At 45.6% G+C, this 27,498-nt stretch overlaps 1 protein-coding gene across 1 annotated transcript in view; it reads right to left on the bottom strand.

Annotated features, from left to right (window-relative positions):
• Positions 1-26,621, bottom strand: part of LOC138488071 (septin-4-like) — a 470,714-nt gene extending 444,093 nt beyond the window's left edge. The window contains exon 1 of the mRNA XM_069614800.1: positions 26,486-26,621. Coding sequence (XP_069470901.1) covers positions 26,486-26,488 — 3 coding nt within the window. The 5' untranslated portion in view covers positions 26,489-26,621. The remainder of the gene's footprint in view (positions 1-26,485) is intronic.
• Positions 26,622-27,498: the final 877 nt, after the last annotated feature.

Below are 27,498 nucleotides of genomic sequence, written 5' to 3' on the forward strand. Positions count from 1 at the left end.
GTTGGTTCTGGGGCATCCCCTTTTGTAGATGATTTTTGGTTAGGAAATTCCCCTCTCAAGATGTGGTTGCTTCCGAGCCTAGTGCTGCAGAAACAGAGAAAAGAGAATGTATTCATAAAATAATTACAGATGCTAGTAACAAACTGAGAGAACATGTTTCCATTGTATCTGAATGCTGTCATCCTATTAGTAAGGGTTCTTCCATTACACCATCACTAGCACAAGCAAATGTTTTTAACTGATTTTTTTTAGGAGAAAATTGAATGCATTAAGAGTAACATTGCAGCCAAGGGTCAGACCTCAGCCCATAGTCCTTTGGGACAGACCTTTAATCAACCCCTTTTGGGACAGGAGCAGCTCAGGGTTGTTGATATTCTAATGCAGTATGATTTTCATCTTGTATCAGAGGATCATATGTACTCAATGGTTAAAGTACTGAAGCCCACTAATGATTCCTTATTTCCACTGCCTGCATTGGTAGCAAAGTGTATGGCTGAGGGTATTTGTTAATAAATCCTTAAGTCAGGACTTAGTGCCTCAAACTCTGAAATACACAATACGAACACCATTGTTAAAAAAAATCTAATCTAGATCCTTTGGTGCTCCAGGATTAGCGACCTATTGCAGGACTTGCCTGGCCCGGGAAAATCCTGGAGAAAGTGGTCACCTAGCAGTTGCAGGCCTTTGTGGAAGAGGAGTCACTTCTTGATCCATTTGAATCTGGGTTTGGCACTGAGACAGCTTTGTTGGCAGTTCAAGATGAGCTTTTGAAGGTTGTTGATCAAGGTGAACTCTCACTTTTGGTAATGCTAGACCTGTCAGCTGCCTTCGACACGGTCAACCATACCACCTTGCTTGATCGGCTGAAGTCGGTTGGCAGAGTATCAGAGCATGCCATTAAGTGGTTTAAATCATTCTTCGAGAACCGCCAACAATGTGTCAGACTTGGAGGTTTTACCTCAGATCCCATTACTATGGAATGTGCTATCCCACAGGTGTCCTCTCTGTTGCCTCTCCTTTTCAATGTATACCTCCAACCATGGATGGAGATCCTGAGACGTCATGGATTGAGTTATCATTCCTATGCCGATGAGACCCAGGTCTTCTTCAAAATTGGCAATTTTGAAGAAACTTTTGCCAGGGTTAGTCAGTGTCTTCAAGAGATCAGCGAGTGGATGTCCATTAACCAACTTCAATTGAATGTCTCTAAGACAGAGTTTATCTTGTTTGGGCCTGAACATCTACTCACCGTTCTTAAAAAAAACAGCCAATACCCAATCTTTTGGGTGTAGAGCTGAACGTTGCCTCAAAAGTATAGAACTTGGGCTGTATTTGGCAGGACAACCTGGGCTGTGAAAGCCAGTTTGGGGCCAAAGTAAAAGCAATCCTTTACTCGCTGAGACTTCTCCACCAGGTTCTCCCTTATATCCCAGAAGAGGATCATGCTACGGTGGTGGGGGCTCTATCTAATGCCCATCTGGACTACTGTAATAGTCTGTTGATGGGCATTCCAGCAAAACAACTCCATAGGCTTCAGAGGGCTCAGAATGCGGCAGTAAGACTGGTTTGTGGGCTGAGTAAAACAGCCCATGTGTCATGACCACTGCCTCCAAGGTGTCAGACCTAGCCCAACATCCTTGGAAGCAGGGTCATGACCCTTATTCCAGGCACAAGCCGGCCCCCGTAGGGGCCTTTTGGACCTTGTCCTGGCGCCAGCGGCGCCAGGCTCATGCTCATAAAGGGACCCAGTCCCGGCACTGGAAGCGCCGGGCTCATATAAAAAGGATTGGTGCTTGGGTGGACTTACCTCCTGCAGACCATGCTGCTTTCCTACCTGCAGGATGAACTCTTCATCCAATCCTGCTGGGACTACTTTAACTGCTGGGTGGGGCCAGCACCACTCCCAAGAATTACATACTGGAACTCTTTTCTTACCTCTGAAAGCTGTGGAAGAAGACGCCTAAGCACTACTGAAGGCTATTTAAACCACACCCGATTGGTTTCACGTGCTTCGCGTTATTCTGCAATAGCAGCAGGACGCTCACCGTGTCGGCTCCAGCTGCTCTTCTTCTTCTGCACCTGAAAACAGGAAAATCTTCAACTTACCTTCCTGAATCCAGCTCCAGCCTTCCGCGACATCTGAAAAGGAAAACGAGAACATTAGAGTAGCACGAGAAAGTACCAGAGCTGCTCTTACCACCTTCCGGCGCCTTCCAAGGCCTCGTGCCGCCATTCTTCGTTCTCCAGCCATCTGCAACTACAAAGAATACAGGTTAGCGATAACTCTGTGATATCTGCTTACCTGTGCCATGGTCTCCGCGAGCTCCGTTCAGCGCCATTTGTCCGCACCTGTAAAATACAAGAAGGACATTATTAGAGCTCAGGACTCCATTTCTACTCACGTGCCTTAAGTGGTGATACCTGTCCATCCTCCGGCACTATCCTTCGGCATCAGTCTTCATCGCCGATTGCACCGCGACCTGAAAGAAAGGGAAAAAAGACTTTTAAAAGTGCATTTAACTTCAGATGAACTTTTTGCTTGCCTGCAAAAACTCCGGACTTCTCCACTTACTGGATCAGCATACCGGACCTGCAAAAGAGGCAAGATTCTGAAAGGACAATAAAAAGACTCATATAAGGCACTCACCGTTCGTGCAGCTAACGACGGTCTTGCCTTTTGGACTCTACCTCCGCAATAAAAGGCTGAACTATCGTCCAGTGAAGTAACTGGCTACAGCGCCCTTGCACAGACGCAGGATGGAGAGCGCCGCTTTTACCTACCTAAGGTGAGCACGTGCGGCCTAGGAGAGTTGTAGGAGTGTCAGGAAGGGGAAAGGGCCGAAACCCCGTCAGGCAGACGTTAACCCCTGTTTCTTCTCTGCCCGCAGACATCTCACTCTCCAGATTAAGATCACAGTAAGGAGGGGGCCCTTCCAGGGTGGTGCCAAAGACCTGCGAGTGACTTTGGAAGGTTCGGAGAACGCCCAGACCAGACCCGCGCCTCCAAGGGATTCAGGTGAGCGTTACAGAACGCAAAGCCTACCACAAATATCCCACCCAGGCGCAATGGAAACCTCGGATACAGACCAATTGGCCCAATTGCTTGGGGAGCTGAGGGCCGAGGTACATGCATCTCGTCAAGAAACAAATGCCTTACGAAGGGAATTGATCGTTTCCAAAGAGCGAGCGGACGACCTGGCCAGGCAATTGCTACAAATTCAAGCTGGGCAAGCACCTTTGCCTACCTCGGGAGGGAATTATCCACTTACAACCTCAAGCAATCCGGTGCAGATTAATCTGCCAGGGAATGTGCCCCTGGCTCCACCAGAACGTTTCTCAGGTGATCCTAAACGCTACGCAGTATTCATCAACCAATGCCGCTTGCACTTTTTGTGTAGACCCGCTGCATTCCCAACTGACCAAGCTAAAGTAGCGTTTGTACTTTCCTATCTTAGTGCCAATGCGGCTGATTGGTCCATTCCTTTAGTGACACAGGATGATCCGGTCCTCCAAAACTTCCAAGACTTTCAGGCCAGTATGGAAAAGTTGTTCGCACGACACTCACAAGGGCAGGCCTTGGACAATGAACTCCTATCGCTAAGACAAGGTAACCAAGATCTCCTGGCGTACATAGCATCTTTTAACAGACTGGTGGTTGAAACCAGGTGGCCAGAAGATAAGAGGATCACGCTTTTCCACAGGGGGCTACGTGGAGAACTTAAAGATGTCTTAGCACAGGTGGTAAATCCTGCGCAAGAGTGCTCCGATTATATCGACCTAGTAGTTCAATTAGATCATCAACTACAGAACAGAAAGGCCGATCGCTCCAGATTTGAAACCCGGACGTTCTCAAAGACTCAAAACCCTGCTAAAGGAAATGATTCCGTGGAACCCATGCAGATAGGCATCGTGAAAGGACCTTTAACTCAAAAGGAACGAGAAAGGCGAAGACAGTTACAGCTGTGCCTCTACTGTGGGAAGTCTGGACACTTCCTTCGAGATTGTTCAGTGAAACCGGTCAAGAAAGCCTTGGGAGCTTCCGATAAGGATGCAAAACAACAAGAATCGGGAAACGACCTCGCCCGGCAAGCGTAGAGGTCCGCTTGCCGAGCGTAAAAACCAGTTCCTTGACCTCGCATTTCGTACTGCCCATGGTCCTCATAAGCCCCGACCAACCAAATCGTATGCATGCTATTAAGGCATTCATTGATAGTGGATCAATCGGTAACTACGTGGATCAAGATATGGCAGCTAGGATGAATCTTCCTTTATGTCCTAAATTGGTAAAAGATGTAATCACTACAGTGGATGGTACAGAAATAGTTTCCGGACCAGTCTCTCACACCACCGTGGAAGTGACGCTGCTCTGCCAGGACGGACATCGGGAAGGAATCGTGTTTGATGTAATCAAGGCCCCGCAGTTTCAAGTAATTCTAGGAGTTCCTTGGTTGGAAAAACACAATCCTCAGATCGACTGGCGAGCCAAGGTAATCCGGTTTCCAGAGTGCGCCCAAACTTGTTATTCTCGGCCCGACATCAGGCTGGCAGCCATCGCTTCCGAGAACCTCCAATTGCCTCCTGAATACCAAGAGTTTAGTGATGTCTTCCAGAAAGATCAGGCCAACACCTTGCCCCCGCACAGATCATACGACTGCCAGATAGACCTGATACCCGGATCCACTCCACCGTGCAGTAGAATATATGCTCTTACTGAGCCAGAAAATCTTCACCTCAGACAATACTTAGACCAGTACCTGGCTAACGGATTTATTCGTCCCTCAAAATCTCCAGCTTCTTCAGCTTTGTTCTTCGTCCCGAAAAAGGAAGGTGACCTGAGAACGTGTATAGATTACCGCGCCCTGAACCAGATTACAGTCAAAAACAGGTACCCGCTGCCTCTGATTCCCGAACTATTGGACCAAGTAAAAGGCGCCTGCATTTACACTAAACTAGATCTCAGAGGAGCTTACCACTTGGTACGAATCAGGGAGGGTGACGAATGGAAGACGGCCTTTCGCACAAAATACGGATTATTCGAGTATCAAGTAATGCCTTTTGGACTATGTAATGCACCGGCCGCCTTCCAGTTCTTTATGAATGACGTTCTCCGAGAGCTTATTGATGTTTGTGTAGTCGTCTACACTGATGACATCCTGGTATACTCCTCCTCAGAAGCTGAACACCGACGACATTTCACCGCAGTTTTGCAGAGGCTTCGCCACCATCGTTTATTTGCTAAGTTGGAAAAGTGTACCTTTCATGTAAAGGAAGTCGAATTTTTGGGGTTCATTTTGTCACCCAACGGTGTTCACATGGACACAAGAAAAGTGGATACTATCACCAAATGGCCGTCTCCGACTTTGGTTAAAGGAGTACAGAGCATGTTGGGCTTCGCTAATTTTTATCGAAGGTTTATCCCAGAATTCTCTCGAATAGTCCAACCTATCACGGCTCTCCTAAAAAAGAACAAAAAATTCGAGTGGACTCCAGAGGCCGAACAAGCCTTCCAAGATTTGAAAGCCAAATTTATTTCTGCTCCAGTCCTGAAACATCCTCGTCCAGAACTTCCTTATATCGTCGAGACCGACGCATCTAGTCTTGCAATGGGGGCAGTTTTGTCACAAAGAGATCCTGAAACACACCAATTACACCCTGTGGCGTTTTGGTCCCGCAAATTTTCGGCCCCGGAAATCAATTACACAATCACGGACAAGGAACTTCTGGCAATCAAGTCCGCCTTTAAGGCCTGGCGGCATTATCTCCTAGGAGCCCGGCACACTGTCACTGTCATTACTGATCATCGTAACCTCCAATATTGAAGTCAGCCAAGGCCCAATCTTCAAGACAACTCCGTTGGGCTTTATTTTTCGCAGAATTTGATTTTGTGATTACGTTTCGGCCGGGCGTCAAAAACGGAAAAGCTGATGCCCTTTCACGAATAGGCGTTAACGAACTCGCAGCTAATCCAGAACCAGTACCCATAATCCCCGAACAAAAGATTTTGGGAGTCATCAACACAATGTCTCTTGACGACATAAAAAGGAAGATCAAGCAAATAATAACTCCCGAAGATTCCTTGACTTGGCTGCAGAAAGGAAAGGATTTTACGATAGATCAAGATCTATTATACTTCCAAGGCAGACTTTATTTACCGTGTGATGACTTACAGAAACAGGTCACCACCTGCTATCATGATTCCTTAATAGAGGGACATCCGGGTGTAGCCAAAACCTCCGAAAAAATTAAAAGACATTTCTGGTGGCCGTCCTGGAGAAAGGATATCAAAGACTTTGTGGCCTCATGCGGCATCTGTGCACAAAATAAGAGCCAGAGAGAAAAATCAGCCGGGCTACTGCATCCGATAGACATTCCACCGTGCCCTTGGCACACCCTCTCAATGGATTTTATCACGGATTTACCCCCTTGTTCCGGATATAATACAATTCTAGTAATTGTTGATCTTTTTTCAAAGATGGCTCATTTTGTTCCACTGAAAGGATTACCCACAGCTTCCATTCTAGCCCGAGAATTCCTTGAAAACATCGTTCGCTTGCACGGGTTCCCTTCAGTCCTAATCTCTGATCGAGGGAGCCAATTAATTTCCCATTTCTGGAGAAGTTGTTGTCGTCTTGCACAAATTGATGTGCGACTCTCTACCAGCCACCACCCTCAAACTGACGGGCAGACTGAGAGGACTAACCAAACTCTGGAACAGTATTTTCGTTGCATGTTACAACAATCAGAGGGTACTTGGAGGGACATTCTTTGGATTGCTGAATATGCGTACAACAACTCAATACATACCGGAACAGGTAAAACCCCTTTCTTCCTGTTGTATGGGGTTCACCCTCGGACCTCTAATTTAGATCCGCCTCAAGATCTCGGAACACCCGCTGTGGACCATCTTCATGCGACCATAACTCAAACATTTAAGGAAGCCATCGCACACCTTCAATGAGCCAAAGAATCTTATAAGAAAGGTGCTGATCAACATCGGAAAGAGGCCCCTCAGTACCAAGTAGGAGACCAAGTCTGGCTGTCTACTAAACATCTGTCTCTAAAAGGACCACGCACCTTCAATCCAAAGTACTTAGGACCCTACACGATCACGGCTGTGATAAATCCTGTGGCGGTTAAATTAGAATTGCCCACTCGAATGAAAATACATCCTGTTTTCCATGTTTCACTCCTGAAACCTATGCAACCCGGAACCCATCTGACTAAACCTCCAGAGCCAATCCAAGTAGACGGAGAAAACGAATACGAGGTTCGGAACATCTTGGATTCTAAGTTTTTCAAGTCAAAACTGTATTACCTGATTGATTGGAAAGGGTATGGCCCCCAGGAGAGATCTTGGGAACCTTCAGAAAATGTCCATGCTTCTCGTCTAATCAGAAAATTTCATCGGACCTTCCCCAACAAACCAAAGCCTCCGGGGAAGACCAATTTGGGAGGGGCCTTGAGGGGGGGTGCTGTCATGACCACTGCCTCCAAGGTGTCAGACCTAGCCCAACATCCTTGGAAGCAGGGTCATGACCCTTATTCCAGGCACAAGCCGGCCCCCGTAGGGGCCTTTTGGACCTTGTCCTGGCACCAGCGGCGCCAGGCTCATGCTCATAAAGGGACCCAGTCCCGGCACTGGAAGCGCCGGGCTCATATAAAAAGGATTGGTGCTTGGGTGGACTTACCTCCTGCAGACCATGCTGCTTTCCTACCTGCAGGATGAACTCTTCATCCAATCCTGCTGGGACTACTTTAACTGCTGGGTGGGGCCAGCACCACTCCCAAGAATTACATACTGGAACTCTTTTCTTACCTCTGAAAGCTGTGGAAGAAGACGCCTAAGCACTACTGAAGGCTATTTAAACCACACCCGATTGGTTTCACGTGCTTCGCGTTATTCTGCAATAGCAGCAGGACGCTCACCGTGTCGGCTCCAGCTGCTCTTCTTCTTCTGCACCTGAAAACAGGAAAATCTTCAACTTACCTTCCTGAATCCAGCTCCAGCCTTCCGCGACATCTGAAAAGGAAAACGAGAACATTAGAGTAGCACGAGAAAGTACCAGAGCTGCTCTTACCACCTTCCGGCGCCTTCCAAGGCCTCGTGCCGCCATTCTTCGTTCTCCAGCCATCTGCAACTACAAAGAATACAGGTTAGCGATAACTCTGTGATATCTGCTTACCTGTGCCACGGTCTCCGCGAGCTCCGTTCAGCGCCATTTGTCCGCACCTGTAAAATACAAGAAGGACATTATTAGAGCTCAGGACTCCATTTCTACTCACGTGCCTTAAGTGGTGATACCTGTCCATCCTCCGGCACTATCCTTCGGCATCAGTCTTCATCGCCGATTGCACCGCGACCTGAAAGAAAGGGAAAAAAGACTTTTAAAAGTGCATTTAACTTCAGATGAACTTTTTGCTTGCCTGCAAAAACTCCGGACTTCTCCACTTACCGGATCAGCATACCGAACCTGCAAAAGAGGCAAGATTCTGAAAGGACAATAAAAAGACTCATATAAGGCACTCACCGTTCGTGCAGCTAACGACGGTCTTGCCTTCTGGACTCTACCTCCGCAATAAAAGGCTGAACTATCGTCCAGTGAAGTAACTGGCTACAGCGCCCCTGCACAGACGCAGGATGGAGAGCGCCGCTTTTACCTACCTAAGGTGAGCACATGCGGCCTAGGAGAGTTGTAGGAGTGTCAGGAAGGGGAAAGGGCCGAAACCCCGTCAGGCAGACGTTAACCCCTGTTTCTTCTGGGCCCTTCCAGGGTGGTGCCAAAGACCTGCGAGTGACTTTGGAAGGTTCGGAGAACGCCCAGACCAGACCCGCGCCTCCGAGGGATTCAGGTGAGCGTTACACCATGTATCTCCCTCCGGCCGAGCACTCGACTGGCTGGCCATGGAAGAACGTAATAAGTTCAAAGTGGCATGTCTTGTCTTTACATGCCTGAATGGACTAGCTCCTGACTATCTGAGGCACAAGATCAGCCTTTACAGCCCTCTAGGTGCCTACGCTCACAGGATCAACTACTCTTGAGTATCCCCTCAAACACCTTTGTATCAAGGGGGGAAAGAAGGTTTGCTGTTTTTGGCCCAAGGCTCTGGAATAGCATTCCTAGGGACATTCGGACACAAGATTCCTTTTATCAATTTTGTTGGGCACAAAAAACATTCTTGTTTAGACAACTGCTCCTAAATATGTCCATGTTATGAATTCTGTTTGAATTTTGAGGGTGGCCATAATCTGTCTAATCCCTTTTCTTAAATTCCAGCTGTACCAATATATGGTTTGGTCCGTTGTGAGCGCTATATACATTCTCAAAATCAAAATCAAACAAACAGAAGACTAGAAAGTAAGCCTGCCGCACTGCTAGAAAAGTCTTCACTAACAAATGCTCATTTGTATGTTGACAGTTGGCTTACTTGTGCGCAAATACCTCTTTAGTTGTTCATTAGCAACATTTGTATTATTCTGACTATTTTAGCAGGCTGTTTCAATCACATATCAATATTCTATTAATGAAGCACTTATGTACATGTTTAAAATGTATTTAAAATCATGGAATATTTTGAATCATTTCATTATAACAAAATAAAATATCTCTTTTTTTCTTCATAATTTATTTAACAAAATACATTTCATTTTGGCAGCCTGCTTATTAATAGACAATGGGGGAATCATTTGATTGTCACTATAGCTAGTCCCTTTACTATGTCTACACCACTGTCTGTACTGCTGCTGCCTGTGGCTCAGCTGTCAGTACCATGGCTGCCGCCGTCAGGTTGCTGGAAGCTGGGCTCTAAGGGCAGAGATCTATACCTTGCTGGAAGCAGCACATCGCTCTGCAGTTGAAGCAGAGGGATCGGGTGCAGAAGGCGCGCTACAAGCATGTGATCCAGTCCTGTGATAGACAATAGTGACATGGCAAACTCTCTGTCCCTAAGATGAGAGATGAGGTAAACAAGAGGTGGGGGTCGGGGTGGACACTCCCACGTGCCGGACTCAAACCCCACCTTCCCCGAACGTGGGACAGTGAGCTTCAACGCAGTGTGTGCCTTATGTCAGCATGCTGCACGCTCCTTCACCTCCTTGAAGAGCGAACGTTAAAGCGAGCAAGCTGAAAGAGTTCCCATGCAGAGGTATTTTGGGCGGGGAGAGGCAGGAATGGGTGGGAATGGCCATAGGGATTAGTATGGCCATGGGCAGGGAATGGGTGGGCTCATAACCAAACAAAACCTGTACACTGGGTGTCCCTCCTCATATGTCATTCCTGTATGTCCCTCCTCATATGCCCTTCCTCCCTATGTGTACTTGTATCTGGATTTGATGCAATAGCTTGGGCTGTATCGGTGTTGCAAGCGTCACCTAATAGCCCAAACTAAAAGCATAAGCGACTGACATTGTTTTGCTGGCTCTGCTGGTGTCGCTCACCCTGATTGTGAACTGTTGTTGAACTTCACCTCAAGGTAACCACGCTGATAGAAACTGGCACTGAGTTTTATGAACATTCCCTGTACTTTTTCAGTTCTCCTTGCCCACACCCTGTGTTTAAGGAGATATGTCCACTTTTGGTTTCGTGTTTACTTCTTCCTTGATGTGCTTTTCGAGCCCTTTTTTGAACCCTCACACAGTGACATTACTCAACATTAGAATGAGGAAGCACCTGTTCACATAGTATTTTGGTGGTTCTATTAAAAAAAACTCTTGACCATCGCTATAGTGTGCAGCTTCTTTTCATCATTCTTAAATTACAGATGGGCAGATCAATAAGTAGGGTTAACCTCATTGACCAATCAAACTGTGACATCAATAGCGCATTTTCAGAATGGCCAACAAAGATGCAAATAGAATCCACTGAAATTCCTTACATGTAAAGATTTCTCAAACATATTCATGATGTATATCCTGAAAACTTGTCTGAATTTGGCTATTTGGTTGTTTGACGAGCTCACAACAATCAACAAGGGTACACTTTCCACTTCAGAGTTCTGATCAACAACAGAGAGAACTCAAGGTTTGCTCTTGTTGTCTATGACATGACTCTGAGTCGTTGGGTAGAAACAATCCCAGTATTTTCTACAGCTCAATATAAAAGTCCATGGTCCTCATTACAAGTTCGGCGGTAACCCTGCCGGTGCTCCCAGCGGGTTGCCGCCAGACTTGCAATATTTGCCTGGCTTGCCGGAATCACCGGGGGATTATGACCCCAGAGTTTTAGGAAGTCATGCACTGGTAAATGTTAATCCCCATTCCCATTGAGTCCCAAGAGACTCATAGGACTCAATGGGAATGTGAACCACAGAAGCACTGGCACCATTAATAACGGTGCTTCCGTGAAACTCTGCGGGCGGGTTCCGTTCCGCACACCAGGTCTGACCCTGGTGGACGGGACGGCACCCACCCACAGACTCCTAGTGTGCCGGTCCAGTTACAATGAAGCCGGTAGGCTTACCGGACCGGCACACTTGTAATGAGGCCCCATATGTGTTTGGTCGGTTAAGCGTTGTTTGCTTCCTGTGCTGCTTTTGTCAGGTTGTTTAGAAACAGCAAGCTCACAGGATCAGAAACATACAGGACCTGCCTCCTGGTTTATGACCATCAGGACAGTGCCCTCCTTTTCTTAACGATCGATCGTTTCCCAGAGACCAAAGATTTTCTGCAGTAGTGTATCACTTTATTTTTAAGACTCTACATTTCTGTTTAACCATAACAATAACCAAGTTATGTAAAACACACAGGTGTTTCTAGTTAGGGCTTAGCAAAATCTCTATATTTCCTATACATACAATGCCCTAAAAATGTCTACGCTTTGGGGACCAGGCATGCATAGACTAGAAACAAGACAGCCCTTATGCCACAACTGAGTGGCAAACGTCACAGACATTTTATCCTCACACCCACATTCTGAGGCTGTGGGAGTGAGTGTATACATGGTTCAAGGTTACAAACACTTAAATGATAGGGTGGGTGTTGTGTAAAATATAATCAGCATCAAGCCCAGTGTGCATTATGTGCTTAGTAATTCAGCATACAACCCTTTAACCACAGACATATTTGTAAAACCAGAATCTTGGTCGTTATTCTTATATTCTCAAAATGAACTTTGTTTTTTGCAAAATAAGGCAGCATGGCTCATTCTAGACCTCAAACCGGGAAACCATATCACACTTGCTCTCCAATCTCTCCACTGACTACCAGATAGAAAGATAGTTTGTCTTCAAAATCCTTTGCCTTATCCACAATGCTTTTTGGAACAAGGGTGCGCTACACCTTCAACAGAATACAAGAAAATGCCTCCCTGCGACACACGCATTTTAGAAATATTTTCGTCGCCTCTTACATCTCTAAATACGGTTATCCGAAGGGGTGTTCAACCCCTCAGCGCTTCAAGGTCATACCAATGGCAGTAGGCGCTATACTAGTGACATATAACATAACTTGAAGTTTCTGGCTCTAAAGCATTGATTGTGGTCGCTTTCGAGAAAATAAAACTTGAGGGCCTATGGCTCGAAACTTCTGAATCTTTCCTCTGGAACAATTTGCCTCTGGCTATCAGAGAGTTGGAGAATCACTTTCACTACCGCAGCAAACTTAAGGGTTGCTTTTTAAAGATCTCCTTTGGACTGATCAGCTGAGATAATCCAATTCAAAAATGTTCACAACATAAAATAAAGATGCGTCCTGCATGCTGCAGCATGACTCATCAAAGGACTCTGCATATTCTACCACATTACCCCAACCCTCATTGTACTGCACTGGTTCCTGCTGCAAACATATCATCTTCAAACCTTGCTGCATCATCTACAAGGCTGTCGCCCTGAAGTCCCCAAGCTACCTCACCAAGAAACTCAGCATCTCTGGAGGCCTATGATCCGCCAGAAATAAAGATAAGTGCAGACTTCAACTCTGCCGGTATAGGAAGGAAAGAACCAGATGGCAGGCCTTCTCTGTCTATGCCCCAAGACTCTGCAACCTCCTCCCTCGCCCCCTCGCTTTTACAGTTCAGGAAGGATCTCAAGACCCTCCTCTACAAGGAATCGGTCCTCCCTAACACCTAGGAGCACACACCCTCCACTACCCACCGACCGAACCTGAAACTGGGTGATGTGATCTTCACTGTCCACTCCGCTGGTTGCTTGTAGATCCCTTTCTGACAAATTGCATGCCACCCCCCTCCCCTGTTGTTAGCTCTGCACCATGTTCTTCCTCCTATGATTGTAAAGTGCTCCAATGCTTCCTGAAGCTGGGCCCGCGCTTAATAAATTCCCTAATAATAATAATAAAAATAACATGGCACATACAACTGACCAGGTCAGCCAGGACCCAGCACAATCACACCTCTAACCCACAAAATCTCATCAACATTCCACTCTGAACCACACAGCCCGTGGCACCCAAACACTCCCACAAAAAGATGCTCATTAATGCATACTCTATAGTACTCCATGTCACAGACATTGGTCAAATGCTGTTACACGGTCTTGTTCCGCGCACTCTTGCCACCTGAATGGTCTCTTGGCGCTCCTGCGGATCTGCAGTGGAAGGAAGGTTGGGGGGTTGTTAGTGGGATTGAGAGGGAGAAGAGCAAGAGCGCTTTGATGTGCTGTTGGCAGCTTCAGTTCACAGAAACCAGTCACTGAGTGTTGGTGCATTTTTGGTTGGTAGCCATCATGCAGTGTTGAGGTATGATTGTGCATAGTTTGGTTTCATGTTGGGAGTCGTGAAGTGTGTGCGGCTTTTGGTTCGGTAGATGTATGGTTTTGCTTAGTTCAGAGTTTGAGGGTGAGTATGCAGAATGGTGAGTTTTTAGTATGGTTAGTTAGAAACAACACATTTCCTACCCCCAACAATTTATCTAAATGAGACACATCTCCCACAACCAACAATCAAACTTAAGAGCAACACATTTCATACCCACAACGATCCATCTAAGTGTGACACACTTCCTACACCTAACAATTCATCATACCTGGGTCTGGCAACTGTAGACCTTACTCTCCGAGACAGGCAGTAGCCATTAACATAGATAGCACCATATGTCACCCACTACTAGCTTGTAGGAACTATGTCCATCGGTTGGTATTGATAATGGATATTAGTTGGGGGTCCTGGCAGCATATACCACACAGAGCCCAACCGGTGTGGCCCACAGCCAACCATGCAAGGAGACACGCACAAGAATACAGAGTAGTTGGTGTACCCCGATACTTAAGGAATTACTGAGGGTGTACCAATTGGTATTGGAGTCTTTGATGAGCACTCACCAGGAAGCCAGGTAACGGCAGGGAAAGTAAGGTAGCCAGATGGGACCATTTCACAAACAGCTCATGCTTTGTATGTTTGTTTATTAAAGATTGCTACTTAAATGCATTCAATAAGATGATTGATAGGTTTCTGATCCCTTAAAGAAATGTTTGCATTGTAAACGCATTACAAGGTTTGCATAAATCGATGAAATTTAAGTTCTGAAGACAACTAAATCTGAGCACAACACATTTCATTGAGGCAAGGAAAGCAATATACAGGCAGCTCTTTATGCTCATTGGAACTCTGAATGCTACATCAATACCCAGAAATAGAGGCAAGTGTAGTCACATTCAGAGGGAATTGTATTTTCACATTAATTGAAAATGCCAGATATTCAGGTAGAAAGTATTTTAAGCCAATATAAATCTGGCGTCTTCCTCCTGAACTGGAAGAATGCATAGGTGGGGCTAACAGTACTTTCTTTTGAGCAGGCTACACTGCAAAAAACAGCCTGCTATTCAGATGCCTTGTCAATTACGGTCTGCATTGTCGTGTCATTATTTGAGCAAGAACTATATTTTGACCGCTTATCTAAGAATCCCGGAAAAATGACATTTTCCAGTTTCTGGTTCTCCTAGCCTTTCCCTTTGAGAAGTTTCCTGCTGAGACGTGATCATGCCCACTGCAAAATGACATCAGCAATCGTGGTAGATTTGTTTTCCTTTCAAGGGTGGAGGGGAAGCCAAGACACAGAATGCAGCTGACAGCAGGCCACAACACGGATTCTCTGCCATTTCCATCCACACACAGCAGGAAGACCACTGTTGCACATTATTGTGGTGGACATTTAACCACACCGCGCTGACACAGTGAAGGAAAAGCCTGGTGAGGCAGAGTACCCTCTTTGTGAAAAGGGGTAAGCTCAACCACTTTGAGAAAGTGTGCAGATCGACATGCTGAGTCTGTGCACACACCACCTCCCCCTTTGGTTTAAGGGAATCAGGCCCAAAAGAATGACGGTGGAAAGCATGCAGAGGCGATCGCATGTACTTGACACAGGAGAAGCCATCAACATAACGAAGAATCAATCGCTGAATAGGAAACTGAGACCACCGCTCGGACAACCTTAATATGCATGCATTCAGGGCAAATCATTATCACACAAAACCTTGACTCATTCTTCATTGCATAAACATGACTCACCCCTTCTCCCCAGCGTCCTCGATGTCCATGTCCCCAATAGCTAGATCATTGAGCATATTAACCTGAAATGACTGGAGCGGGATTCACTGTCATCCACTAGAACTCAGTGATGTACACACTTTCGGATTCCTTGGCAATCAAATTCATAAAGCTGGTGACCTGACACCTCCTGCTATCCTATGCCCAAACATCTACCTTCTGCCTGACCTACCACCCACCCCAAATCAAGAAAGCCTTCCTGGAAGATATCACTGACATCGTCACAACAATCATCAACCGCTGATTAAACACCCTTCTCTTAGACCTCAGTTGTCCATGAACCATAGCCACCAAGAAAACAAAGGAAGCCCTGTCCGATCTCATGGACAGCCTCAACATCTCACAGCGCATCACAGATCGCACCTACAACAGAGGCAACACCATCAATCAAGCTGGAATTTGCCATGGAAGCAAAACAACGCAGAGCAACAGAGGTTCAAATGTTCCGGTGCTTAGAGACTGGTCTCCGGTATTTAGTGTGTTATGAAAATGTAGGAATTAATTATCTGCTTTCTCAGATATCAAATGCTCCCCACCTCTGCAACTCCAGCTAAAGCACACACAGCCCTCCCAGTAGGGCCATGCAAGACACCATGTCACTCCTTATAAACTTCAGCATGGACACTCTAGATATCTGGTTAAGTGACAAAATCAAAGTAAATGATCTAAAAAAAAAAAAAAAAAAATTTTTTTGTTTGGTCAGAGAGAAAGAGGTGTGTACAGGTAATATATATACCGCATCACCAGTTTATAACCTGTGGGGACATTTTCTGTTGGTTTTTGCTGATTGTTTTCCCCAGTCCACCACAGAGTAGGGGATTTACCCTTCAGTACATATATGGACACTCTAGATGAACAATTCCTCACCATGACATTAATATACTCTTTAATATTCCAGGTCAACACCTTACTAAATAGGATCAACCAAAAGCAAATGGAAAGCAAAAGCACCAGTGAAACCTCAACAAAAGAAATACATCAGCACCTTAGTTTGCTACCGGGATATCTGCAAGCAAAAAAATACCTGGAGAAAATACCTACTGACAGGAAGACTTCACCCTAACAATAACTTCAGCCCCCATGTTCAAAATCATGATTGCCAAAGCACATCCCTACACATCAACCATAATGGATATCTCTAGCAAGAGCAGAGCCCTCTTCAAATCCGACAAGCACTGCATCAGCCACCCACAAAGTACAAATTGGGAAGATGTGATGCCGTATTGATAATACCTAATCCACCATAGACCTCCCCACTATCCTGCTTCGTCTTACTCCAATATAATTGGAAATCAGTACCATAGCAATGGAAGATCTCACAATCTTCCTTTCAACCTTCAAGGACACATCCCTCAGAATGGTGCTATCTCAGTCTCCTTCATGATAAACATTTCAGCAAACCTACTCACCCGTCTCCACCACATTATCAATGGCTCACTCACCCAGGGCTTCTTCCTGACACTTTGAAAACGATGCAGACCCTCGTCCTGCTTGCCCCGGATGACCAGGAAATCTCCCTCAATGTCACCCATCAATGGTAAGATTATTGAAAAAACGGTCACCTTCCAACTACATAAAAGATCACCCAACACAATTACCTTCAAGATTACCAGTCCAGCTTCCTACCCACGTGCAGCACAGAGACTGCATCGAAACAGGCACTTTAATGTGGACAAAGGGGGCACCTCCCTATTGCCCTGGCAATGCTCATGCTGCATTCAACATGGTTATCCACAAATGCTGCTCAAAACTCTTTCCACCAGATTTGGATTTGATGCCCCGGTCATGTATTGGTTTGGCTTTTAACTCTATAATCAACACTAGCTCCTCCACGTGGGATAGTTCATACCTGATGATGCCTCGTGTCCTGTGGAGTGCGACAATGATTTATCCTCTTCTCGGTCATCTTCCACCTCTAAATGGAGCCGATGAAGGCACTTCTTGCTTACCTCAACATAAAAAATCCACCAATATGCAAATGGAACACAACTCTGATGGTCAACTGTGTCAATGATTTCCACCAGCAGAAATATTGCCTTTCCCTCATTCAAGCCTGGATCTCAACTGCCTTTCAGTACATCCTGCTTGGAGGCACCGCCAAAGTTGTCCAAGTCCAGAAATGGTTTACAGAGATGGAGCTCAAAGGCTTCTCCCCACAACTCACCTCAGCATTAAGTCCCTCAGCGTCATTATTGAGTGCGTTGTCTGGAACAAAACCTACATCACAAGGACATATTTCTCCATGGAATCATGCCCTTCCTACACACCTCAGACATCAGAACTGTCATCAAAGACCTGATGATTGCCTGCCTGAATGGTGACAAAATCCTCCTGCATGTACCTCTAGTGCGTGTGCGAAAATGAGCTAAATAACATGGCACCGGTGCTTGGCCATTTTGGACATTCACTCCCAAACCGCAATGAAAGTCTACATTTCTGCAAGCTCAGTTAGGTGGCAGGCATGATTTCTGCAGCAGTTGCAATATTTTAGTGACAAGTAGATGAGTTTACTGTGTAGAATAATTTGCCTATTGTTCACTCAAGGACGAGCCGAGAGGGGAGTCAGAGATAGACAGGTGCATTGATAAGGGGTGCTGGGAATGAGAGCATGGAAATCGAGCTGGGTTTTTCCACTGTCTGTTTTTTTCCACTCTTTTCTCCCATGCTTGTTGTCTGTCCTTCGGCTGGGGGCAGTCTGCAACCTATGAGGGGCAGGGATGTGTCCCCCTTAAGAGGAGAAGAACCCTGTAAGGATACAGAGAATTGGAATCCCCGGGTGTTTAAGTCTCGCTGAGAGGGAGGACACTGCACTCCAGACCCCGTTAGTTGATGCGGCATCTCTCTGCCTACCTGCCTTGGGACTGGGTAGTGTTGTCGTGGCTGAGATTAAGCTGTGTCCTACAACTGCCCTAACGGTGATGTATACTTGTTATGTTCGTTCTTGTTCATGTATGCATGTATATTGAATTGCATTTATTCCATAGTCATATGTGTGTCTATGAAGTGTGAATAAAGGGTCTGTAAAGAGCCAATTATTTTCTAACTGATGTTCTAAGTGTATATTATTGTCTTTCCGAGTCCAATAACCTTTAGTCCGTGTAATAGTGTAAGTAATTCCGAGGTCCTTACATGTGTCTGAAAAGCAAAAAGGTACCCCAGTTGCAACCTTGGAAATGCAAAAAACTGTTCAGCATGCAGCCCACCTCATCCCCAGTCTGAAGAAATTCAACCAAATCAGCCCTACTATCAAGTACTTCACTGGTTACCCCTCTGAGCCTGAATCCCCTTCAAGATGAAATGCACTGACTTCAAAGCCCTAATAGCCAAGAGCACCTCTATCCTGGGCAAGAAACTCATCATCCCCAGAGGTCAGTGCAACAGCAAGAGACTTCTTTAAACTGTAAAAAAAAGTGCAAGAAGGTGTAGACTAAAAAAGCAAGCATTCTCCTTATGTGCTCCCACACAATGGAACACGTACCCACTAAAGCAGGATGATGCCTTCGCTACTGGGCTTCAGGAAACCAATGAAGAGACTGCTGTTCCGGAACACTTAATCCACCAATAACAAAAGGTTATTGATGGAGATGCCCCTTCACTATAACTCCCCCTCTCACCAACCAATAATGAAAGATTATTGATTCAATGCCTGTCCAATATGCCTCCACCTACACACTGACAAATAATGGCATGTTGATGATGGCGATGCCCCTCCTCTCTGCAATGACTAATAATTGCAGGCTATTGATGCGATGCTCCTCGAGGGTGAAACCCCTCCACTATGCCTCTCTCTCTGTCTTTTCTCCCATGTGCACCTCCTTTCCATGTTTTATAGCGCTCCACTGCACTCTAGCTACTTGTGCTCTATACAGATCCACTACATGCAATAAATAAATATACACAGCTCTCATACCATCTTGGCCACTTGGCATGTGGCCACTATAGACAGTCAAAAGAGTCAACATTATAAGTGCCACATTTCAAACTTTATGGATTAACCTAAACCTTGCTGAGGTTCGGAAACACTGACAGCATTAAAGAAACAGGCAGTCGAGAATAGGTCGAGGATATCAAACATTCAGATTAAAAACTTGCTCGAGGAAGTTACGGATAAAGAACTTGAAGCAGTGGTGAAAAGCATTTTTGAAGATCTAATAGTTAGGGAGGAAAAGCCAGAGGTAAAGATGGACAGAATTCATAGAGTCGGCCCCCGTAGAGGGGAACCAGGGGCACGGCCAAAAAATGTTCTGGCAGCACTGCAAGATTCTAAGGTCAAGGGACAGATTTTGCATCTTTCAAGGAAGGCTAAGCAAATAAAATACAATGGGGCTGAGCTGACGGTTTTTCAGGACTTGTCCCAGATAAGTTTGGTCAAAAGGAGGAAGATGGCCCCGGTTGTTCAGGCACTTAGAGACAAGGATATAAGATATAGGTTGGCATTTCCGTTTGGTTTAGTGTTCGAATGGCAGGGGAAACAATTCCGGATCACCTCCTATGAAGAAGGACTGATGATCCTGGGGATTGAGGATGAAGACCAAGGCACAAGGGCTTTGCAAGTGAAGGAACATTTTGCCCCCAAGAGCTGGGAATGGTCAACAGCAGTAAAACAGAAGCGGAACAAGAAGGGGGGTAGGGGGTACCAGCCCCAACTGAAAGGTCCAGCTACTGGAGGGGAATGAGTGTCACTGAGGTACAATGGGCTAATTAATATGTAAGCCTGGGGAGGGCGAATAAAGGGACTACTATAGGAAGCTCCAAGGGGATGGGAGGGGTTGGAATGGAATCCAGAATGGGCTGGGGGAAACCCGCTGATGCACACGCTGGGAAGCACAAGGGGCGCAACTCCTGAGGAGGCGATTCAGTGGGTCAGGGGGGTTAGAGGCCTGTTGAGCCCCTCCAGCGAGGGGAGGAGAGAGGGGAAGGGTGGGGGCAAGAGGGAGGTTGGGGGGAAGGGGAGGAGGCTGGGGGGGAGTCCGATCACTACAGTGGGAATTTTCTTAGGAAAGCTGAGTACTTATTTGAATATGGATAGCCCTAGTTGTCTGGGTATCATTTTCCTGAAAATAAAGGGATTGACCTTCTCGTTGAAAAAATTGCAAAGGTACTTAAGGCGGGAGAGACCCGATATAATAACATTACAGGAGACCCAGGTACAGACCAGGGACAGAGATTGCATCCAATTGCAAGACTTTTCCCAAATTTACCAAGCTACAGAAAAGAATAAGAAAGCGGGAGTCTTGATAGCTATTTTACATAACCTTGAACTTATAGTAACTGAGACGGAGAGAGGCGTCTAAGGGAGGTACCTGGCTTTAAACTTAAAAGAGAGGGCTACACTATAGCAACCATCTACGCCCCTAATACGGGTCAGGATGTCTTCATCCAACGCGCCCTGGCTAGAATAGAGAAATTCGCGAAGGGTTCCATACTCTTAACAGTAGATTTTAACTTTGCCTGGGATCCAGTAAAGGACAAATCTTCAAAAAGCAAAGGTTCCCAAGGGAAACCGTCGAAAGAATTTTTAGACAAAGTCGAGAGGTTAGCCCTAGTGGATATATGGAGGGAAAGGGATACAAGGAGGGGTTCACTTTCTTCTCACACGAACACCGATCTTTGTTACGTATAGACTATATGTGGGCATCCCGGGAGATTCTTGGATGGATATGGTCTATAGAGGTGGGGGCAATATCCCTGTCGGATCATGCGCTGTTGACACTGAAAATAGGTAGAAAGCCAGGGTCCCCTGAATTGTGGACATGGAGGTACCCTGGCGATTTACTTAGGGGTGAGGTTCTGTGGAATGAGGTTAGGAAGGGGATTGAAAGTTACTTTAAAGATAATAACACAGGGGAGGCTTCAGTGCAAACAAGGTGGGATGCCTTTAAGGCTACAACCAGGGGGAACATTATTGCAATAAAAGGCCTGCAGAGATAGTGAACTAACTCGGGTAGAAAGAGACTTGGAGGAAAAATTAAAGAGCACAATGGCCAGTGTGGGAGTGGGAGCGAGCGGGCAAATAAGAAAGGAATATAGAGCTATCAAAGGCCAAGTGGAGATTATACAGGCAAAGGCAGCAGAAAGAAATTAATGTATTTAAAGAGAAATATTCCATTAAGGCTAATAAATCTAATAGACTTCTGGCGAGAATGTTGAAAAAGGAGGAGAAGACTAAAATAATCACTAAAATAAAGGTGAAGGGGGGAACCAGTACTGAAACTAAAGATATAGCTCGGAGTTTTCAAGGTTCTATACAGAGCTATACAGCTCTGCTGACCCATTAAAGCAGACCCAACAGGATTACATTGGAGCAAGAGAATCAGTCCAAAGAACGGAACAGGAAAGAGAAGCACTAGAAGGTGAAAAACCATTGGAAGAAGTGCGGAAGGTCATTAGGAACCTACACAGCAACAAGTTTCCTGGCCTGAATCGGTTTAGTACGGAATGTTATAAATCCTTCAGGGAAACCCTTCTTCCATATCTGGTCCCTTTTTTCAACGAAATGGGGAAAAAGGGTAAAATAACAGCAACCATGCAAGAGGCAAAAGTTGTCCTACTCGCAAAAGAAGGCAAAGACCCAACTGTATGTGGTTCTTATAGGCTGATAGCTTTAATAAATGTGGACGCGAAGATCTTCACGAAGTTCCTGGCGAATCGCCTAGATCTAATCCTTCCAAACATAATTGGCCCGGACCAGTCTAAGTTCATTAGGGGTAGGCAGACAAGTGACAACACAAAGAGGATAGCTCACCTCATAGAAAAGGCTAACAAGAGAAATGTGCAGCATTCTTAGTATCGTTAGATGCGGAAAAGGCCTTTGACAGGGTGGAGTGGTGGTTCTTTTTCTTTACAATGAAGCGGATGGGCTTTGGCGAGACATGTATAACAAGGATAGCCCATGGAGCTAAGATGCGAGTTGGACAAGCAAAGAACGAGATAAAAAAACATTTGGAAACAATCCGAAAAAATATCGGTTACAATTTTTCATCCCGACATATTATGGAATGAACATTGAAGACAGACGAAGACAGATCGGAGGAATAATAAACACCATATTGATAATCGGAAATAGAAGATCCGAGTTCATGGGAGAACAAGCTCCTCCGTTTTAAAAAGACTTGAAGTTTCAATTCGACTACGTTTCTCGAGGATACAGTTGTTATGAGATGACAGCCTGAAAATCAAACCAATCCTTGTCCTGAAGATGGCCACAAATATCAAACAATGATGCTAGAGATGGCATCTAATTCACTTTTGAATAAGGCCGGAACATATGAACATATGTAGACACATCTGGAAAGTTTATATCTAAACAACTGTATAAACTAGACAAACATCTGTTGATTAATAACAGCTTTTTCTGTCACGTACTAACCTCACAGAGAGCATTAGATGCTCATAGAAAATTGAAATGAAACTCCAAATTGATGTAGGCTTTTCTTGATGTTCTTAAAGTTTTTAGATTTGTTGGTGAATAAAATGTGTACTAATAAGTATTGCTAGAACCATGTTTGTTATCTATATTTTGTGATTTATATAAAATAGATTAGGGACCATACCTGTTACTTCGAATTAAGCGGATTGAGAAAGGGGTAGTTGATCTGATCACCTTTAGTACATAACAAGGATCAAAGCCAATTACCAGAACCCATTCTTAAGGTTGGCAATAAATGGGCAGTTAACTGAGCCCATCAAGGTCCAGAGGGGTAATAGCAGGGTTGCCCCCTCTCCCCGTTGCTCTATGCAATTTATCTAGAACCGCTCTTGGCGGCAATAAGAGCAAATGGGGAGATCGTTGCGATAACATTTGGGGGAAGGGTCCATAAAATAGCTGCCTTTGCAGATGACATACGTTTGACTTTAATTAATCCAGAAGGCTCCCTCGGGGCAATGGAGAGTGAGATAACACGGTTCGGATCGGTAGCTGGGCTAAAAACGAACCCCCAAAAAACAGACATTTTTAATCTGACAATTCTGAAGGAGAGAGAGGAGGAGCTCAAGGGCATACTCCCATATAAATGGGTCGAGAAGTCTATAACTTAGCAATAAAATTAACTAGAACCCTGGACGATCTCTACTGGGTAAATTACAAGCCACTGCTGAAGGTACTAAACATCAAACTAATTGATTGGGGTGCACTGGCGATAACCTGGATCAGTAGAATCAATGTAATAAAGATGGTGATTTTAGCATAGTGACTGTATATTTTATGACCCTCCCCATCCAGGTTCCAGCCTCCTTCTTTCGGGCTGTCCAAAAATATATGGGGAGATTAATCTGGAACTCGAATAGACAAAGGATAGCCAGAAGGGTTATGATGACACCTAGAAGTAGAGGAGGAATGGGAGAACTGGACCTCAAAATATACTTTATGGCGATACAAATAAGGGTAATGAGGGATTGGCTGAAAGATGGTCAGGAAATGATATGGAGGTCAATGGACAAGGCAGTAATGGGGGAGAATCCAGAGGCGGTACTTTGGAACCAAAGGGAGACAGACCAAATAAGATATATTTTAGTAGCATATTGTCGGTGGGAGGGGGACTCCTGGGATGAAGCAATAAAGCAGGCTCAAATAACCACATTCCCGTCACCATTTACACCAATTTTCACAAATCCTAGGTTCACTCCAAGGTGTGCAGAAAAAGGGCTTTGAGGTGTGGAGGGAAGGAGGATGTAAAAAAAATGTGGTACGTGTTTGTTGGTTCAGATATCAAAACATTCCCCTAATGCATGGTAGACTTTGGTTTGGAAGAAACTGAGAGGTTTAGATACTGCCAAATAAGACATTGGATAATGCAGCTGTCCATAAAGGAGGCAGCGACTTGCAGCGTAACCCCTTTTCGAGAAATAATTGGTATCTATAATATGACCAGACTGATAGCACAGCGAGTAGAGCACTCGCTTTGACATCTATGCAGAGCCTGCTGATGCAGGTTTGTATTCCAGCAGGGCCAAAATCAGCCTTTTATCCTTCCGAGGTCGATAAATGAGCACCACACACCGTGGGTAATAATAAGCAGTGCTCAGATACCTGAGGGTTCATAGCGCTATATAAATGCTATATTATTATTATTAAATTAAAATTATTATTATTATTATTTATCGGACTCCGGAGACAAACATTTGGTGGGTGCGCTTTATTCAATTATCAAATGGGTGAGGAAAGAGGGGATAGGATATACATGTTATCCTGGCATGGGGTAACGTGCCAAGAGATTGAGGCTATAGATTGGAAGCAACTGTGGGCCTACATACCCAAGCTGACAAGATTGCTACAAATTCAGGAAATATGGGTTAAATTCATGTTCAAATGGCATCTAACCCCAAAGAAACTACATGAATTCTATCTGTCAGTATCCAATCTCTGTTGGAGAGAATGTGGTAAGGTAGGGACCTGGAATCATATCTGGTGGCAATGTCCTTTGATTCAGGAATACTGGGAGGTAATATGGGAAGCTCTAGGGGAAGTGCTGAGCCTGAAGGGAAGAGGGAACAGAGGCTTGTCAATATTGGGGTTGTGGGGACTTTTGGAAGACGGGCCATCCTGAGCGGAGCGTAAATTATATGTGATTTTGATGATGTCTGCGGTTATTAGTGGTGGCTCGAAAATTGAAGTCAAAGGACCCCCCAATTGAGCATGAATGGATGGGAAGACTGTGGAACTTTGCAGAGCTGGAATGGGCCACCTACTCGCAGCAAGGAGAACAACAAGGAGGACTGGTCTCAGATACTGGGGTTTCTCCAAAAAGGAGCAAGGGTGAATTGGTGCCCGAGGAGAATGAGATTGCATCGCCTGGTGGAATAAACAACCGGGCTACAAGACTGCACGAGGCCATGACACAAGGATTAATAAAAGGCATTGCCTATCAAGGTGGATTGGACTCTGGGAAAGGGGGCTATGTTGCGTTCAAAGAAATGCGAAAATGCCAATAAAAAGTTATATGGAGAAAAAAAACAGGCAGGCGAGAGAGATAATCTATGATGCAAGAACCCCAGGAGCAATCACACCCATATGTCTCCGCCCCCCACATAATCGCAAGCTCGTCTCAACGCAAAATAGTCACCACAACATTTCCTAATAATCCCCAAAGTTATCCAGAGTCATGTGGCCCTCACAGAGAAGGCCCCACTCCCCCGTGCAAAGCTGAAGTAAGCCGTCATTCCACACTGCTATCACATGATGTAAAGAGCATCCTGAAGGCCACCCCCACCCCTACTACATCATGGGAGCGCTTTGAAACACTTCCTGTGTATAGGCGCTATATAAATAAACAATACAATACCCAGCAGAAGGGGGCGACTGCCTGTGAGGGCCGCCTAATTCACTAGGCAATGAAATTACATTTTCAGCAGGCCAGCCAACAGGGGGCGCCATCACAAGAAGGGTATGTAAATGACTGTTGTGCTTCTGGTTGGGCGCCACTCTTGAGAATACAAAACGAATCAAGAAGTGCTCTTAAGCATACTATTTGTATATATACTGGTGTAGTTATATGGGAGAGGAAGAGGATCCCCATTCCACTTTAAGGGTTTCTGTAAAATGTATTCTGTTTGTATTTGAAAAAATGTCTCCTAAGTGCTTGAATGATATGTTATGCGGAAGACGCTAACTGTGAGGCCGGCGTTCTGTTAAAAGGAAAGGACACGCACTGGAGGACAGCAACATTATTGCACGGTTCTTGCCTTCGAGTTTTCCATGGAGTTCTAGAAACTGGGACTATGGGTGGAATTAAACGGTGATCATGGCTAAAACAGGTACCCCGGCAGAGCCGCTCTGTCAACACTGATGATGACTGGTGAAGGCAAGATGAAGCAGGCTCTATTTCTGCCTCGGGTGTGATGGGACGGACCCCAGGGCACACACAGGGTGCACCTTCTACTGCCCAGGAGAGTTAGAGGGCAAGGGGAGCGTCTGCATTCGCCAGCAAAGCCCCTCAACTTCCAAGATCCGCTCGCTCACCCATTCACACACTGCAAAACGGAAAGCGACCTTACCATCTCCGCGGTGCGATTGGCTCCGGGACAGCAAGCCTCGGTCCCTCGCTCGTCTTCCTGCACAGAAGCTGTGCTTGCTTGTACGCAGCCTCGCCAAAGGGATTATGTAGCAGAAATACCAGCTTGTAGCAAGCAGGGTGTGTGTGTGTGTGTGTGTGTGTGTGCGTGCGTGGTGAGCAGGGAGGGGAAGGAGCAGTGAGGCACCTCACTGGCTCAGGCTGCCCGGTGCATCATATGACCAGCAGTGTGGGTGCTGGGGGGCATTGCACGGCCTGGAGGAGCTGACGGTTCCCACAGGGGCAACCGCGCATTCCTGAATTCGGCTGGCCAGGTTCTACTTCAAGTCCTAAACGTTTACTTGGGGTGACTCATCAACAAACGCAAGGGGGTGTGATGTCGCCAGAAATGATCATATATCAAGGTGAAATATGTACATTTCATTCAATTGGCTTTGCATAACCACCCAACTTGAACAGGACGAATGGCATTTGCCTTTCAAAAAATCAATCACACACACAAAACCAAGACAGGATATTTTCTTGTACTAGTCTTTTTGAAAACGTTAAAAAGTGTGCATGTTTTAAACTCCAAGAACCAATACAAATGTGTTCCCTTGGACTTGCAGTACCGAAATGAGATATTTCACCTTTAGTTTGTTGTTATTTTTCATCAAGTTATATAGTGCAGTGGTGAATTCTCTGGCCCACAAACCTGACTACTGCGTTTGATCAACAAAGGTCGGATTAATTCGTAAAATCAAAGAGGACATACAAGGTTTCTCTTTTAGCTGGGGGGCGGGAGGTGGACTGAGTCCACCCTCTGAATCAAGTGGGTGGACTCCGTCCACCCTGCGTGTACCCTCGACTTGAGCTCTGCTTGGTCTGGATTTGAGAGTCCTGCGGGTTTGGACGCTTCCAGGCTAGGAGGAAGGCAGCAGAACCTCACATTAAAATGTCCCCTCCACCCATTATATTGAACTGGCACTGAATTTCGCATGGCCCTTGCAACTGAAT

Source organism: Ambystoma mexicanum, chromosome 9 (genome assembly GCF_040938575.1).
Source record: "Ambystoma mexicanum isolate Mex_15411 chromosome 9, UKY_AmexF1_1, whole genome shotgun sequence".
Taxonomy (NCBI): domain Eukaryota; kingdom Metazoa; phylum Chordata; class Amphibia; order Caudata; family Ambystomatidae; genus Ambystoma; species Ambystoma mexicanum.